This window comes from Lotus japonicus, chromosome 1 (genome assembly GCF_012489685.1).
Source record: "Lotus japonicus ecotype B-129 chromosome 1, LjGifu_v1.2".
Classification (NCBI taxonomy): domain Eukaryota; kingdom Viridiplantae; phylum Streptophyta; class Magnoliopsida; order Fabales; family Fabaceae; genus Lotus; species Lotus japonicus.
In genome coordinates this window covers 64,325,016-64,343,803 of record NC_080041.1, presented here as the reverse complement: position 1 = coordinate 64,343,803, position 18,788 = coordinate 64,325,016, and the positions used below count along the sequence as shown (strand labels likewise).

Sequence of the window (18,788 nt, the reverse complement as noted above, 5' to 3'; positions counted from 1 at the left end):
TTTAAAACCGTGAACCGAACAAATCTTCATTAGTTTTTATCAGTTTGGATCGATTTTTAACCAAATAAGAAAAAAAATCAATCCAATTGCTTTGGTTCGGTTCGTCGATTTCATCGGATCAATATCGATCCGATGAACACCCCTAAACCTAATATTTCCAACAAACACTTATGACATTAAGCGCTTATCGCATAAATGTTTATTCATGAGTTAATTTGAGAAATTTATTGAAATGCATTGAAAATAAGTGATAGATAAACACCGACTCTTATTCATAATGCAATCTAAATAAAGTTATGGAAACATGCTTAAAATAATTTATACGTCATAATCCATTTACATAAACTCTCTCAAACACTCGGACAAACGTATGTTGTAAATAAGTTCGAACAAGTTCTTCCTATCCTAGTCTAAGAGCATGTTTGGAAAACTCACTCGGGATCCACATTTTGCATGATCCACGTTTTCAGAAACCAGAAATAATTAGGGTCTTTTTGGTTTGAGAAAACATTTTCCCCCCTTTTATTTTTGATACAACCATTTTCCCGCCTTAGTTTTGGATTTAAGGATCCATGTGTGGTCAAGTGAAACGTGAAACCAAACGTGCACTAATTTCTCATTCAACATGTCTGATCTCCTCTACCTTTTCCCCCCCTTTTATTTTTGATACAACCATTTTCCCGCCTTCTTCATCACTACTTTTCAAAGCTTTATTTTATTTTTTTTAATTTTTACAAATAAACGAAAGTTTCCAATTTTTTAATTTTCTTTTTCTGTGCAAAAGCACGGTATATATATCCTGAAACCCTAAACTAAGTTGAATAGAGAGTGAGCGACAGAGAGAGAGAGAGAGAGAGAGAGAGAAAATGGGAGAGAGAAGCAGAAGCGAGTTTGCAAGCTTGCACAATGCCCATGAACTTGTTAAGTTCAGCTTCCCTAAGCCAACCAATGGCACTGGTAACTAACCTTCTATGTGTTGTTCATAGATTTGTACTTTTTTCAGTTTTCGTTACTTCAATGTTAGTGTCTCTGTGTTTGGTCATACAAAGTTTAGATTTTTCCTACCGAACTGGTAATGATGAGAAAAAAGGCCGATCTTACGGCTGCCATTTATTTCAATGGTAGTAGCTTGATGGATGCTTCTGAGTCTAAGGTTTCTGAGCCAGTTTCACTCACCGTTTTCATGTCATGGACTCAAAAAGTTTTCATTTTTATTTTATTTGTTACACAAAGTTGAGTTTTTTAAGTCTTAAAGTTTTTGATTTTTATTTTAGTTTTAGAACATGTTTGAAATATTTCATGTAAGGGGTTTATGGGTCCTCCTAATTTTAACTAATACTTAGATCAAAAGAGATGTTTTCATTTTATACAAGGAAAGGTTTCATGCTGTCAAGTCTAAAAGTTTTGATTTTTATTTTATTGTTGAGGTGTTTCCCAAGTTTTTTAGCATGAAATATTACTTATCATGTATAAACAATTTCTGCAGATCTCTGCCTCAACATGAGACTAATTGATGAAACCCACATCAAATGTGGCATGAATGTTTACAATTTTACTAGAATATCTCCCTGATGTTGCTGCTGCTGGAGATTTAATTAAGCTTACTCAAGTTAAGGTAATCCCTGATAGTATCCTCTACACATAGATATCGATAACTTATGTCATATATCTTTAAAGGAATTTCTTTGATCTTTTACAGGTAGATCTGCATAATTCTAGGGTTCATTTGGACCCATTAATGTCCCAGAATGAACCCTAGAATTATGCCTCAACATTGAACAATCTGAATTTTAAATTGAATAGTCTAACTATCAGTTTATTTGCATCTACAATCAAATCTTCTAACAATTTCTGTGACAACCTAAAACCGGAGCAGTACTCTTCATTATAATAAGACCTTTCAAGGTTAGAATATTGGAACAAATATGATATTGCAAAGCTCTGGTTAGTGTTGTGGTAGAGTATTTGATGCAATGTGTTTATATGACCACATCTTTTTGTATAATTACTTTGGCTAGATTCCATCGGCTAACTAGCTCATGTGTTTGTTTGCGTAAAATATATGTACTTATGTTAATTTCTTAAAAGAAATTTGATGCACTTGTTTCTGAATTGCAGGCTAGAAGATGAACTTTATTCTCCACTTCCTCTACAACAGGAACTTTTGCCTTTGCCAAGAGAGTTATTATGTACTTTTCCTAATGTTGGAACCATCTTGAGGATAACTAACCATGTCATAGTCCTGCATCTACTTGGAAACGTATTTCGACAAACTTGACCCATTTCCCAATGTTCAGGACATGGAGCTGAGTTTCAACATTAGTAAATGGGTCAAGTTTGTCAATATGTGTTTTTTAAAGACACTTTCATCGTCGAACAACAAAGGTAGTTGCTAATTTGATGGATCTGTATGGTTTGGATATATTATGTCATTGAACTGAAACTTTTGCATATGCTTTCTATTTATGTTACTTGAATATGATAAAGATAATATTTGATATGTAATTCATTGATAAACTTGTACAGTATATATAGATGTAAAAAGATATCAAAATTATATCTATCTAAATCAAAAGATACTAATCTATAATAGAAAACTATATTTGAACCATATCTCTATTTCTAAACTATATCTTAATACTAATATTCAACAATGTTGAGCCAAGCTGTATGAAGATCAGTTGTACATAGGTAGAATGCCTTCATCATGCAGCTTGCCTAATTCTCCACGCATTACAGGTATTTCATTTGTGTTGCACTACGAATCAAGTCTTTGATTTTTATCAGTTTTGATTCACTAGTTTTGGTTTTTCTTATTGGATGCCAAATATACTTTATCCAACAGAGGTTAATCACGAAAGTGTGAGGCATGCAACTTTAATGGGTATTCTCACACATTCAAAGGTACTAAACAGCGTTTCATCAACTCCTACACTCAACTTTGAACTCCATCTCTATTGATACAGTATTACTTAGAGCTTGGTAAATTCGTTTATTGAAGGTGACAGCAAAATACAAGTGCATGGGTTGAGTGGTAGCAGCTATGCCATGCCAAGCTGAAATGCTCCGCTCTCCTGACAGGATATACAGACTGCAACTGACCCTAGGGGATCCAACAGCTAGGATTCATGTATACGTATATTGTGAGAATGGGGTAAGAACAAATGCTAACTTAATTTTAGGATTCTTCATATGAACATGTAGCTTATACTTAGGGCTGCATAATGAGTATAAACCATACAAGTTTGAAAATAATTAAGTTTTGCTGATGCTTTATCTGTGATTATACATATGACAGGAGACTGTTTTTGGTTGTTATCCGAGCGTGGATGTGTTGACGAGGAAGCTGAATAGGTTACTTGGAGTTAGTATCATCACCTTCAGTTACTCCAAGTAATCTATTGGAGGATCACCTTCAGTTACTCCAAGTAATCTATTGGAGGATGTTTAGAATGTTTAGGAAATTTTCGCCAAAATAGCAGAAGCCTGAAGTATTGCAAGTTAGACATCACTTTCTCTAGATTACTTGGAGTAGCCGAAGGTGATGATACTATGGGAGTATTATCACCTTCAGCTAGTCCAAGTAATCTATTGGAGGATGTTTAGAATGTCTAGGATATTTGATGCCAAAATAGCAGAAGCCTCAAGTATTGCAAGTTAGACATCACTTTCTCTTAATTGAAAGACTTCATATACTTTCAGCCAAGGATACATATGGAAACCATTTTTGGCTTATTTCCATATGGTATTGAATGTAGGTGATGGGTTCTGAAGTTGTTAACTATGTGAATGAATGAATGTTCGAGTAATTTTTCTGATTATTGTTGCTGGAACTTTGTGGGTGTTACTGCTATAATACAATTTAGCCTTAAGCTAATTAAAGACTGTTTTCATCTATAATGAAAGAAAAAACCTGATACCCTGTGAATATCTCTCTGCTACAGCACCTTGCCTTCTTTGCCTCTTTACACAGTTAGGAGGAATTTCAAAGACGGTGAGAATTGTGGCATTTCCCTCTTAAGAATGTAAAAAAGCATGGCTACGAATCTCAATATTTCAACACAAACCACAATTTTTTTTCTGGCTCCCTTTTATTCAAAAGTTCTATTGAATTTCACCGCAGTCCCTTTTGAATAATTATTCAGTAATTTTTTTAATATTTTCATTATTTAGCATTAAACAAGTTGATATATTTATAAATGATCACTAAATTAAATCTCTATAATTAAGATAACTTTGTAAGACTTTCAAATAAAATACTTAAGTGCGATGATATAGTAGTTAAATATTTCATTCTTCCTTTAAGAAAGTGGATGGAAAAATTGGGCAGCCCTTATCACTTAGCACGTTGACCTTGAAATGAGGGATTAGTCTCATGACTATCTTGATCATGAGAAATATATAAAGAAGATATAGTAGTTAAATATTAACAAAATTAATATATAAATAGGCTGTAAGATATACCAAAATTTTAACATCAGACCAGACTCCGGACGGTACATTGTCATGCTTGAGTCTTGAATTTTTTATGCTCAATTGCGTTTATGGTTTTCTAGTAGACCAGTATAGCAAGTGTGATGGTTAAAATTAAATCCCACCATAATTTTATTCCTCATTAATTTCTCAAAGGCACATCTTCTAGATGAAAATTTCACAAAATGAAATGATTATTAGACATTATTTCACTGAAAATTCACTAACAAATATATTGAATTTCACTCAAATAGAAAATCCGCGAAGACTTCATTCAAAAAAAAAAACCCAAATCTTTCTTATTTAACCCCAAATCTCATAAATATCCAAATTACTTTAAATTTATCGAATTTCAATCAATTCCCTGTCAAAAAAGAGAAGAAAAAGCGAGAGACAATTATTTTATTTACCCCACTTTTACACATTTTAAAGCTCCAATAATTATCTTACAATCAATTTTTAATATTTTATATTTAGGGTAAACATGTCATTTTATACAAATCAATTTTGTTCCTTTTTTTTTTAACATGGTGGGGTAGGCCCCAATTTTCTCCCTTTTCATTCTCTAGCCAACAATAGGAAAGAGTATTCACCTCACTCGTTTTCTTTCTATTTTATCAAACAACTTATAAAATTACTTTTTTTCTTAACTTTCTCTCTACTCATCTTCATTTTTTCTCACTTTCATTTCTCTCACTTTCTCCTCCAGAAGTACATTTAAATAATTTTTTTAAACAAATCATACCTTTTACGCAATAAGTAACCTAACCTCCAACTCAGTCCACACAACGCAGCCTAACCTATTCAATTAGGGTCAATGTCTCGTTCCATGTCTTATTAATAAGATTATGACATGTCAATTAAAAATCACCATGTAATATTAATATTGCCATATCTATATATTTTTTAATTGGCATAACATAATTTCATTAATTAGGATATTATTTGGAAATGATGTATCTCGATCCATTCAATTGGACTCCTCATCTTCAATTAAATTGTGTTTTTTCTTTGGCTTATTCTTATGTATCGGTTGAACCCCAACTTAAATTAAAAAGTTAAAAAGTCACATCAATACAAAACAGCTTGTGTCAAAAGAACACATGCACCAATTAAAAGATGGGGCATCTAGCGCCCACTGTAACACCCCGATTTCTGTGGCGTCACTTTAGTAACCAAAAGTAAACATAATGCGGAAAAACGTGAATATATTTTTTTTTTGATAATAACTAAGACGAGACTGAATTAAATAAAACCCAACAATAACAAAATCAGAACTAATATATAATACATAAACAACCCCCGCTGTAGTACTAACCTCGTCACGAGTAAACCTCCAGTGACGGAAAGAAAAGTGTAGCGCCCGAAGGCAATATGTACAGACTGAAAATAAAGGTGAAGTGTCCGCAACACCATCCCTCAAAACTGAAAATCAGCTGGCCCATCGGCCTGAAGCAAGACCTCCTAAGTCCAACCAACTCTCTGTGATTCCTGTTAAGAAACCACACAAAAGCTATAGGTGGGAAGCTACCCTGTCCCAAAAGAAACAAATGATGTTCAGAGCTAAGACTCTACTCCTACACTAATCCCATCTTGAGGAGCTCACACCAGCACCAAAACCTACATGCTAGCATGATCGTCGTCCGAATTCGAAATCCAGAACGACCTAGTCTATGTACACCATCCGTCATCCTCTCGCTACCGCGACGCGCTCCTGTTCCAGCATCCCAACCTAGTTTCCCCCGAAGGGTAAACCATGGTGAACCAGTCCGCAATACTCATCTGACAAAAGGCGTTGTCCGCCAAAACACACACAGAAGACGCGAGGGTCAACTCTAAAGAACTATGTAGATAATAAACCCAATAGGTACAAATAATAGATAGCCACTTAGGCTTATAACTAGAGATATCATTCCTAGGGTTGCATGTTCCACCAAATCATAATGACAATAATAACATTTAGCATGTTCCAAGTAAGTTTATCAAATAGCAACCACACTCATCAACTAAGTCAGTATGCATGTTGCGTGATATGTATGCAGGTTAACCCAGTCAACCAATATGCAATCCGGAAACGGATGGGCATCAAAACGGATCAATCCTAGCACCAGCAACGGTGGGACCATTTCTGCCCGCGTGCCTCTTACACCAAGCAAAGGTATGGACAACAACGAGTCAATCCTAGCACCAGCAACGGTGGGACCATTTCCGCTCGCGTGCCTCTGGGATGGACATCAACGGATCAATCCTAGCACCAGCAACGGTGGGACCATTTCCGCCCGCGTGTCTCTTACACCAAACCAAGGTAGCCAGATCAGCCGTAACCCGTAGGTCTGCCATTTCGGTCTGCTACAAGAGACGTCTACAAACGCTCTTTCACGGCATTCCGGGTCTTATGACCATTTTGGAAACCGACGAGGTCCAGAGTACGTCCTGTGTTAATACCTCATTAATGTTGCATGTATGCAAAATGATTAGTCAAACAACGTCTCCGTCCTCACTCGACACGTCGCCACGTGTTCTAGGGAAGTTAAAGTCTCTAAAAGCTTACCCTAAGGTAAAGTCGATTCTGCGACAAAAGACACACTTCACAACACACAACGCTGCTCCAACAGCACAAGAGTATCACATGCTCGGGAACTAACGGTTCCCCGGACTTATCCCCAGGATAGCCCAACAACATCGCTGCTCCAACAGCACAACAACCAACGCTGCTCCAACAGCACAACAACCAACGCTGCTCCAACAGCACAACAACCAACGCTGCTCCAACAGCACAACAACAACAGACTCAACACTTGGATCCGACGACACTTCTCGTTTTCCAAACTATGATTTTCATCCAAAGCCTCCTTTCGAGATTATTACCCTTACTTAAAGATTTAGAGGTTGTTTAATGTCTTATGAATTTTCTTTTCAAAATAATATCATTTTTAGTCTTATCGCAATTCCTATAAGTTCTCGGGATCTTCGAATCCCCAAATGACTCCAGAGAATGTCTCGATCCATAAACCCTATACAAGGCCCGAACCTCGTTCGTCCTATCAAACTTTCTCAAAACTCTCAAAATAAAATCGGCATGACCTGCCCGCTATTCTCACCATTCAGAATCTCAGATTTTCAGTGTAAAGCATATTTAAATCATCACAATCAACAACATGTCATATATCAATAAATCGCATCATAAACACTTAGCACTTAGCATATAAAGCATGCACCACACATCCTAGATTACCCACATAGCACATAGCATGTAAGTCAATCTTCAAAAACATTCAGTAGATGAATCATCTACATTGTCAGCTGAAGCCTCAGAAAACATTTTCAATCACACACAATCTCAGTGCATAAACAGTAAACAATGTCGAAATATCGACCCTAAGCATTAACTAGAGATTCAGTGAGAAGCCCTCACCTGAAGGTTCTCCAGCAAAAACTTCAAACTCTTCTTCACAAGCAAGGTGTTGATCCTCAGGAAATTCCTCAAAATCACCTTTAGAACAAAACCACAAAAATCAATCAGAATCTATCGGAAACTAAGCTATCGATACTTACTAAGGTTACTCGAAGTAATCTATACTCTAAGGTACGATAATCTAGCGCGAAAAGACAAGTTTTCGGAAAAGGAAATTTCTTCCTCCCCCTTAATAGCTCTCGGCCACTATAGGTAATTGTAGGGTTCGATTTTTCTTCGATCAAACTTGGTTCCTATGCTTTCATAAGCCGTAACTAAGGGTATTCTGAACTCGGAAAAATTATCGGATCAAAAACTGTCGCAGGGGTATTTTGGTCATGATTTTTAACTTAGGATTTTCAAAACTGAAATCCCAAAAATAAAATTTTGCAGGGACGTCACCAACGACGTTTATGACAACTAATCCTACTAGCACTAAGCTAAGGCGATAGTTTTCAGCCTAGAGGTTGGAACTTTACTCAAAAACTACATAAAATGGGTATTTTAGGTTCAAATTGATTCCGGCGGAATTCCGGCGACATAACGGAAAATCTAATCCGGCAGAAGTGATCTTGGGCATACCTAGAAGAGGTTTAGAATCAGAAATGAAAGATTCAGGATAGTTTTGCAAAAACCCATAAACTATCCGCTCAGAAAACTCTACAGAAAAGCTATGGAAAAAGCGATCGGAGGTAAGGATTAGCGACTATACCTCGAAACCTTGAAGTAGCAACTGATTGATCGACGATCAAGCAAACGATGAAGAAAAACTCTTCTTCCTTCTTCCTTGTTCTTGGCCGCGGTTTAGAGGAGAGAAAATGGAGGAAAATTGTGTTTTTTCTTCCTTTGTTTGCTATATATAGAAGGTGGAAATTCGCGGGAAAATGAAAGTTCCGCGAATCCGATTTTTCCGGCGTCATTCTCCATGAATTCTAAGATAGGTTTTGGCAAAGGAATTCCCAAGCTAAGAAGATGTCTCCTTGTATTTTTGGCAACTAATGCAAAGTCGGTGCAAAGTCGGTGTAAAACTATTTTACCCGATAAGTTGCTTTTTGCCTCGAATGTCGGAATAGAAAACTTCCTTCTGAAGAAAGATTGAAATCATCAAGAGAAATGGGTGTACGCGTGTGGAATATTCATTTGAAGCTCTGAATAGATAAAGTCCTCAAAGTCGGGAAATTCTAGGGTTTTGAAATACCAGGGATTCGGTTTCGGCAAACTTCCGATGATTGGAATCGGACGTTCGTAGATCCTAGAGTTTCGCCTCGAAATGATTGTGATATATGGAAAAAGAGAAGTTCTAACATTTCTCTGAAGATTTTTGGAATTAACTGCCATCGTGCCTAAAAGTGAAAATTAGCTATATACTAGGGTTTCTGACCTAGGTTTAAGCGTAAAACGTTCGTGCTATAACTTTTATCGATCATAATGCAATCCTTGAACTTTTCCTGAACTTCCTCCTTCATAAATATATTTCATTTAATAAACTTTCGTTCAGGTTTCCCTTCACATTACATCAACCCTAATCGTGAATAAAAAGTTTATTCACTTAACATAAACTTAAAAACTCGGGCCTTACACCCACGATATGTTCGGGTGAGGAGGTGTTTCTAGTTCCCTTGTCTTAATTTATAAGTCACATTTACTTGTAAAAAATTTGTAAAAAATATTATCGACTTCTCTAAATTATTTGTGAATTTCTCTCTTCAACTTAAAAACATTTTAAAATTATATTATTTCTTTCATATTGGAGTGACTTATTTAGGAAAAAAATATTGAGAAAAATGTGACTTATAATATAAGACAGGGGGATTATTAAATTGTTGCAAACTAGCTTAGAGAATAGCTATTTCCCAGCTATTTGACAGCTAAATTTCGGGCAACTTACAACAATTTTTTATTTTTTGGTCTTGACTAAGGTATCCTCACAGTCGACAGTCGTGAGACTAATCCCTCGTCCCACGGTCAACACACTAAGCGGTAGGGGCTGACCAATGAGATTTTTCTATTCGCAAGAGTTGGGATTCGAACCTCCAACCACTTGCTTAATGGATGAAGTGCTGAACCACTACACCAACCCACTTGATTTACAACTATTTTTTAAAATTAATAACGAACATTATTTTACATGGTTACAAATTTTATTAACAAGTTACAAGTGGTGTGTCAAAGAGGTGATAGATGCCAGGGGCGGACCCACAGCCAGCCCAGGGGGTTCGAAAAGAAAACAATTCTCACTTACCCCCCTATAATATTTTTTTTGAACCCCCTGAGAATTTGGATTTGCACCCTGACCCCAACTCCTCTCTCTCTCTCACGCCCTTCACTCTCATTCTCTGATTTCTCTCACACGATACACCACAAGCACTCTCACCTAGGTCTGGCCGTCATCAACGCGCACCACCACCGGCCACCACCACGCCGGCCGCCGCACCACCAGACCAGTCCAGCCGTCCCACTCCCTCTGGCTCTGCGGTTCTACATACTAAAGGTATGACTGATTTCCCTAACCCTAAATGGAAAAATTGATTTCCTTTCTCTTCTCTTTTCTCAAGCTTGATTTCCCTAATTGATTTCCTTTCTTTCTCTTCTCCTTTCTCAAGCTGTTAATTGCATATAATTTCGACCTATTGTTGGACATTTCGATTGGAATTTATACTGGGTTCAACCTTCGAAGTCGAAAGTGAAGGGAATCAAGGAAATTTATCAAGTGTTCAACGACTTCGACTGTAAAGTACTGTTTTTCGAGATACGGAGAGTTCCATATGAGAAGCCGGTTTGTCTTTGAAAGATGATTCACGAGGGACACGTATAGAATAGAAAGACACGTGTAGGACGAAGCTATGTTCAGAAGACACTTGTAATAGTTGTATTAATTGACCGTTAGAAGTCAGTTACATTTTAAGTCTATAAATAGCAGGTTTGTAGAAAGAATAGGGGTTCACAATCTTTACTCGAAAACTCTCAAGTGCTTACAATCGATCACAATGATTACAAGCCAAGTTAGAGTGAAAAAGTAGGGATTCGTGTAACACTTTGCATCTTATAGTTCATTATTATTATTCAGATTCAGAAAGTTCATTTATGTTTTTATCATTTAAGTCGAATTTATTCGTTTTGTTTCTAATTTGTTATTAAATTTCTTTAGTTTTGAGTGACTAAATTTAATTCATTTTCACCAAAGAACCCAAGAGGACTCGAATCCAGTCCCAGATTGATCTTTGGATTCTTTATTTGTGTTTACCAAAATTTGGTGTAAACAAATTGGCACGCCCAGTGGGACCTCTTTGTGAAAATAGTTGTTGAATTCGGTTATCATTCAAACTTACTTAACCCACGTTTATGCGTTTAAGAAGTGGAAGACTAGTAAGTATGGCGAATGGTAGATCGAGAAGTGGTAATTCCCCTCCCACGAATACTGGACCTTCGGCAAATCAAACCGGAAATCCCGGTGCTGGAGTGAATGTTGAGGGAAATGCCTTGAACTCTGGAACGGCACAGGAAACAACGACCAATGTGGCCGAAAATGTTATACCTGTGGGGACGCAAGCGGCTACAGTGCCCTCTCTGACGACTCCAGTCGTATCACAAATGGTTGCTGGGGCATCTCGCCCTCAACCGGTGAACATGCCGGTGAATCCGCCATTTGGGATGCCTCCAGGGTTAATGGCTGGAGTAGGGACATTTCCTGCCGTATATTCAGATAACGTAATGTCAGTCGGATCCCCGAGGAATCAACACCAGGCTTCGGCCTCCAATGTTGGGGGTCGAAATAATATTTATCCTCAGGGGATGGCGGGGGCGAGTGTCAACAATTTAGGGACTTCGTTGACAAATACCTCTGTTAACGTATTGAGGCAACAAATGGATGATAGTAACCACGAAATGGTGAATATGTTGGCCCAACAAATAGGAACTGTGTTTAATCCTTTAATCCAAAACACAAATGAGTCGTATCAGCAGTTGACGAGACAAATGGGTCGAATTGCTGACGCTTTTGGAGTCCCTCGAAACGAGGTGGCGAATCCTGTGGGGGCAGCGGCGAATAATGCCGTCGAAATGAATGCGGTTCCTCAGAATGTTCCGCTTCAAGCAAATGCCGAAGTGGCGGCAGTGCAAGGTCGAAATCAATTGGATAACCTTGGTGGCCAAATGCCTCTGAACATTGAAAATCCTATCTTAATAAATCGAAATATGGATGCAGATAGGGTAGTCGAGAGAGTTAGACAAAATAACGTTGGGGGGCATCAAAATATAGCAGGCATAGTCGAACAGTTATTGAACCAACATGGATTCAATGTGGGTTATGCAAATCGACCCCATTTTGCTTCGGCTTTCTCTGAATTCGTCCTTCAAACAGAATTGCCTAGAGGATGGAAAGTCCCTAAGTTCACCAAGTTTTCGGGGGATACTGGAGAGTCGACAGTCGAACATATCGCTAGGTACCAAATAGAAGCAGGGGATATAGCAAATAATGAGAACCTGAAGATGAAATATTTTCCGAGTTCTCTGACTAAAAATGCTTTTACTTGGTTTACTACTTTGTTGCCTAATTCAATCCATAATTGGGCTCAGTTAGAGAGAGTTTTTCACGAACAGTTCTTCAGGGGTGAGTCGAAAGTCAGTCTGAAGGAATTGGCCAGCGTGAAAAGAAAATTCAAAGAAACCATAGATGATTACTTGAATAGGTTCAGACAAATGAAGTCGAAGTGCTTCACTCAGGTCCCAGAACATGAGTTAGTCGAAATGGCGGCTGGCGGCCTAGACTACTCAATTCGTAAGAAGATAGATACCCAACATCTTAGGGACATGGCTCAATTGGCTGACAGGGTCAGACAGATTGAAAATTTGAAACTCGAAAAAGAAAAATTTAATAGAGTTCCCAAGAAGGGTAAAGTCGCGTTCGTCGAAAGTTGCGAATATGAAGTCGATTATGACTCTTATCCAGGCAACTGTGATGATATCGAACAGCAGGAGGTTGATGTGGCCGAATTGGTATCAGGACCTCCTTATGTTTGTAGGATGTTAAAACCCTATGAATCTAAAAATGCGGAAACAAACAAAGGTGTTGGTAAATTTCTTGTGAAAGCGTATAATTTTGATGTTACTAAATGCGACGCGATTTATGATATTCTGTTAAAAGATGGTCAAATTAAAGTATCTCCTGATCAAAAAGAAGTACCTTTCGACCAAAGGAAAGGAAAAAAGTTTTGCAAGTTTCATAATGTATTCAGTCACTGGACTAATAATTGTGTACGTTTCAGGGATCTGGTGCAAACTGCAATCAAAGAAGGAAGGCTCAAGTTCGAAGAAAAGGATAAGGCTGCTATGAAGATTGATTCTGACCCAATGCAAATTGGCAACGCCAATTACGTCGAGCCAGCCGGGATAATGATGGTTGAGTTGTCTGATTTGAATCAGGTTGCTACTGGAGGAGATGATATCGAAGCTGTGGGGCCTACTCCAGGGATGGAGAAGGTCGAATTGTCTGAAGAGGGAATGGATGCTCCTTCCGTGGAAGAAGAGGTCGAAACCGCTAAGAAGGTGGTTTACCCTCGGTCGGAGGAAAGCCTGCTGGAATTCCTGCAGCGTTGCCAAAAGTCTTACTCTGAAGTGATGTTGTGCCCAAGGTGCAGTGTCGTATTTGACAAGGTGGCTGCTCAAGCTATAGAAGATGCTGAAATCAAGAAACGCCGCGCAGTAATACCGGAAAGGCCTCCTAGTTTTGGGTCCAGAGGACGAGCTGATTCTCCCTTCATAAGGGGAAGGGGATCCTTTGGGTTCGGAAGAGGGCGTGGTCGAACTTATATGCCACCAAGTCGAGTTCCGTTCAACAAGTGGATGGCAAGGAGTCAGGCGCCTCACCCTAAGGTTAAGGTGGTCGAATTGGGAAGTGGGTCTGCCTATATGGATAATTCTCGAAATCATAAGAATTATACCTATGTCCCAAGGCCGTATCTAGGTCGAAACCCAATGACAAAAACTCAGTGGAGGCGTCACCAGAGGGAGAAAGCCTTCGAGGTAGGCCAATCCAGTTCTGAGAGGCCAGTCAAGTACCAACTTTTGGGCCAAAGTGGTGGGGCTCCTATGGTTCCTATTCAGGTGATTAAGCAGAGTATGAAGAATGCTGGGAATTGGGTGACTACAAACCAGGCAAAAGGGAAAGAGAAACAGTCTGAAGATGTCGAAATGAAGGACAACTTTGAAATGTTGGAGTCTGAGTTTGAGTCCATGTGCAGCTTAGTCTCGATCCTTCCAGAAGAGTTCGATGTGAAAACTGAAATCACTGATGATGAAGAGGATTACTACGTCGAGGAGGATGATGACAATCCACTGTGCTATTATGTGATGACTAAAGGAGGAATCGAAGATGATTGTGCCGTTTTCAAGAAACCAGATATGGAGATGAAGAAGCATTTGAAACCGCTTTTTGTGTGGGCCCGCATTGAAGGAGTAGGCGTCAATAAAGTCTTGGTTGATGGCGGGGCCGCCATAAATTTGATGCCAAAGTTTCTACTTAAGAAGATTGGGAAATCTGTCGAGGATTTGCAACCTCATAACATGATGTTGACTGATTACGAGGGAAAAACTTCTAAGTCTTTGGGAATGTTATTGGTGGACACCACAATTGGTACTGTTTCTCGACCTACTCTGTTCGTGGTAGTGCCATCGAAAGCAAACTACAATCTGTTGCTAGGACGAGAATGGATTCATGGGGTAGGGGCTGTGCCGTCCTCCCTTCATCAAAAGCTGTCAATTTGGAGGCCAGATGGGGTGGTCGAAAATGTTGATGCTGACCAGAGTTACTACAAAGCTGAAGTGGAGTTTGTTGACCGAAAGAATTTCGAGAAGCGGATGGCAAACATCGCTCCGTATGAATCAGAAGGAAAAGAACACATGGAAGGTTCCACTAGTTATGCAATGAATCTTCACCCGGAGTACGGATTTCTTTGGAATAAAAACTTTCGTGCTCGGAATGCCACTGGAGAGTGGCAAATCGTCGAATTAGATGATTGAGTCGAGCGTAGCTCGAATATCGGCCTATGCGGCCGAGATGAGAATAAAGACGGCCTTGGAGGCCGAACAATATATAGGAACGGCAAAGGAAGCCGAATATGAAGAAATTTGCAAACCGGAGGAGTGCCTAGACTTGGATCATTTTAATGAAGACAGATCAGAGCCGGTTCTTGATTGTATATATGATGATGAACCCCTTGGATTCGAGCAATCTTTAGATCCCATGTTAAAAATGCAGGCTCAGGATCCTTTGGAGGAGGTTGATTTAGGAGACGGGACCAAGAAAAGGCCGATGTATGTAAGTTCGTTGATCGATTCGGGTTTTAAGAATCGGATTGTTCGTTTGTTGCAGGAATACAAAGATTGCTTCGCATGGGATTATGACGAAATTCCGGGTTTAAGCCGGGAGTTAGTGGAGTTGAAGTTACCAATTCGGCCTGGTAGGAAACCAGTGAAGCAAGCCCCAAGGAGATTCGCCCCGGAGGTGTTCTCAAAGATAAAAGAGGAAGTGGAGCGCTTACTTGGAGCAAAGTTCATACGAACAACCAGGTATGTCGATTGGTTAGCTAATGTAGTTCCTGTACTTAAGAAAAATGGTAAAATGAAGGTTTGCATAGATTATAGAGATTTAAATTCGGCTACGCCGAAAGATGAATATCCCATGCCTGTGGCCGAAATGATGGTAGATTCTGCCGCAGGAAATGAATATTTAAGTTTACTGGATGGATATTCGGGGTATAACCAAATTTACATTGCAGAGGATGATGTGTCGAAGACTGCATTTCGGTGTCCAGGGGCACTAGGAACATATGAATGGGTGGTGATGCCGTTCGGTCTTAAAAATGCCGGTGCAACTTATCAGAGGGTAATGAACACTATCTTTCATGAATATATTGAGAAATTTATGCAAGTGTATATCGATGATATTGTAGTAAAGTCGAAATCTCAGGATGTTCATATCGAACATCTTAAGTTGTCATTTGAAAAAAATGAGAAAGTACGGCTTGAAAATGAACCCACTCAAGTGTGCCTTTGGTGTAATTGCAGGGCAATTTCTGGGATTCATTGTTCATAAGAAGGGCATTGAAATCGACCAGAACAAGGCGAAAGCAATCTTCGATACTCAACCACCGTCGAATAAAAAACAGTTACAATCTTTGTTGGGCAAAGTCAATTTCTTGAGAAGGTTTATCATGGATCTAAGCGGGAAAACCAAGGTATTCTCCACATTGCTTCGACTCAAGAAAGAACAAGAGTTTCAATGGATGGAAGAACATCAGAAGGCGTTTGAGGAAATAAAAGCCAGCTTAACAACGGCACCAGTCATGGCTCCTCTCATTCGTGGAAAACCAATGAAACTCTACATTTCGGCATCAGAGGAAACTATTGGCAGTATGTTGGCTCAAGATGATGAAGATGGAATCGAAAGGGCTATATATTATTTGAGCCGAATCCTTAATGATGCCGAAACTAGATATAGTTTAGTAGAAAAATTGTGTTTATGTTTGTATTTTTCATGTACTAAACTTAAGTACTATATTAAACCTATTGATGTAACTGTTATTTCCCATTATGATATAATAAAGCATATGCTGTTCAAGCCCATTCTTCATAGTCGAATTGGAAAGTGGGCGTTGGCCCTTACTGAGTTTTCTTTAAGTTATCAACATTTAAGGGCTATGAAAGGCCAAGTAATAGCTGATTTTTTGGTTGATCATAGTGGGTCGAAAGAACAGGAGACGGTGGTGACGTTGAAACCTTGGGAAGTGTATTTCGATGGTTCGAGGCATAAGAAGGGGACCGGGATAGGTATCTTGATAATTTCACCCCAAGGAATCCCGACAAAAATTAAGTTGGGCATCGAAGGTGAGTGTTCGAATAATGAGGCGGAGTATGAAGCTTTATTGATAGGGCTCGAAACGGCTCTAAACTTGGGGGCTAGAGAGCTCTTAATTCGTGGAGATTCAGAGTTGGTTATTAAGCAACTAACTGGTGAATACCAATGCGTTAGTGAGAATTTAATGAAATATCATTCGAAAGCAGTTAAAATGTTAAGAAGTTTTGATGAAGTCGAATTATGTCATATCCCTAGGATCGAGAATGCTGAAGCGAATGTTTTGGCACAAATTGCGTCAGGTTACCGGCTACCTCGGAAAAAGTTTAAAGAGCTAGTAAATGTCAAAAGAAAGTTTATTCCTAGTTTTAAGGAAAGGAAAGTGGAGTTCGAGCAGGAGGTATTGGTCATTAGTAATTTGGATGATAGTGATTGGAGGAAACCTGTTGTGAAATACTTGCAAAACCCAAATGCACCAACAGATCGAAGAACAAAGTATCGAGCTCTAAGTTACTTGATTTTGGATGACGAATTGTTTAAAAAAGGGGTGAATGAAGTTTTACTAAAGTGCCTAAGTGAAGAAGAAGCGTTTCGAGCAGTCAAGGCCGTTCATGATGGTATGTGTGGGGCGCATCAGGCTGGCCATAAGATGAAGTGGACATTGTTTCGACAAGGAGTATATTGGCCAAATATGTTAAAAGATTGCATTGAATATGCCAAATCTTGCGCCGAATGTCAGAAGCATGCTGGCATCCAACATGTACCGGCAAGTGAGTTACATTCGATCGTGAAACCCTGGCCATTTAGGGGGTGGGCGTTGGATTTGATAGGTCAAATACATCCTTCTTCGTCTAAACAACATGACTATATAATAGTGGCTATCGATTATTTCACTAAATGGGTCGAGGCCATTCCGCTGAGAGGTGTCGACCAAGATACGGTTATTAGTTTTATTCAAGAACACATAGTATTTAGATATGGGATCCCTGAGACGTTAACTACTGACCAAGGGTCAGTATTTACTGGAAGGAAAATGGCTCAGTTTGCTGAGGATTTTGGAATAAAACTGTTAACTTCAACGCCATATTATGCTCAGGCGAATGGACAAGTCGAAGCAGCTAATAAAGTTTTAATTAACTTGGTTAAGAAACACATTAGTCAAAAGCCGAGAAGGTGGCATGAAACTTTGAGTCAAGTTTTATGGGCTTATCGAAATTCGCCCAAAGAGGCCACTGGAGTAACTCCTTTTCGACTTACGTACGGGCATGAGTCAGTTTTACCGATCGAAATATGCTTACAGTCCGTTAGAATTCAAAGGCAATTCGAGATTCCGTGTGATGATTATTGGAATATGATGTATGACGAGTTAATTGAATTGGACGAGGAAAGATTAAATGCTTTAGAAGTTATGATTCGACAAAAAGAACGAATTACTAAAAGTTATAATAAAAAAGTCAAGTCTAAGGCATTTAGCGTTGGAGACTTAGTTTGGAAAGTGATCCTTCCAATGGACAAAAAAGATCGAGCATACGGAAAATGGGCCCCTAAATGGGAAGGGCCATTTAAAGTGATCAAGTGTTATTCAAACAACGCGTATTCGATTGAGGAAATTGGAACGATTGCTCGAATATTGACGATAAATGGAAAATACTTAAAAAGGTTTAAGCCAGCGATTCATGAGATAAAAATCGATGTAGAAATGTAGTGCATAAGCTGAAAATAAATATGGCGAAAACGCCATTAGAGAGTACATAGGGAAATAAAGTGGCACAGGCGCCATGTAAAAAAACATGATCAACAGAAATAAGAAGACTAAAATGGTGGAGTGGCTTTCATGGGAGCATATCGACCCTTGAGTTTCTTAAGTCGCTTGTCAACCTTCGCCTTCTTGTTTTGAAGCTCAGAAATTTCGCCTTCAAGCCGATTCTTGTCTTTCACGTGAGAAATGGCCTTGGCAGCAACTTCGGTTTTTTGTTTCTTGAACTTGGCCAGATTGGCTTTGAGGGATTT

The 18,788-nt window shown here is 38.9% G+C and overlaps 1 protein-coding gene, 1 long non-coding RNA gene and 1 other non-coding gene across 6 annotated transcripts; all 3 read left to right on the top strand.

Annotated features, from left to right (window-relative positions):
- The first annotated feature begins 819 nt into the window (after positions 1 to 819).
- LOC130738244 (uncharacterized) lies at positions 820 to 3,821 on the top strand. Of its 4 annotated transcripts, XR_009019296.1 has the most exons (7): positions 820 to 957; positions 1,487 to 1,615; positions 2,119 to 2,385; positions 2,667 to 2,739; positions 2,846 to 2,904; positions 3,002 to 3,154; positions 3,299 to 3,821. It is a non-coding gene; the product is annotated as an uncharacterized LOC130738244 (long non-coding RNA). The 4 variants fall into 4 exon arrangements; XR_009019295.1 differs by having other exon boundaries at positions 2,667 to 2,904; XR_009019294.1 differs by having other exon boundaries at positions 2,119 to 2,739.
- Positions 1,071 to 1,166, top strand: LOC130734946 (small nucleolar RNA snoR113). The gene has a single exon (XR_009018278.1). It is a non-coding gene; the product is annotated as a small nucleolar RNA snoR113 (small nucleolar RNA).
- A 12,475-nt stretch (positions 3,822 to 16,296) lies between the features above and the next one.
- On the top strand, positions 16,297 to 18,483 carry LOC130742195 (uncharacterized). Its single transcript, XM_057594440.1, has one exon. It carries the CDS (start codon positions 16,297 to 16,299, stop codon positions 18,481 to 18,483), a length of 2,187 nt encoding a protein of 728 aa, XP_057450423.1.
- Positions 18,484 to 18,788: the final 305 nt, after the last annotated feature.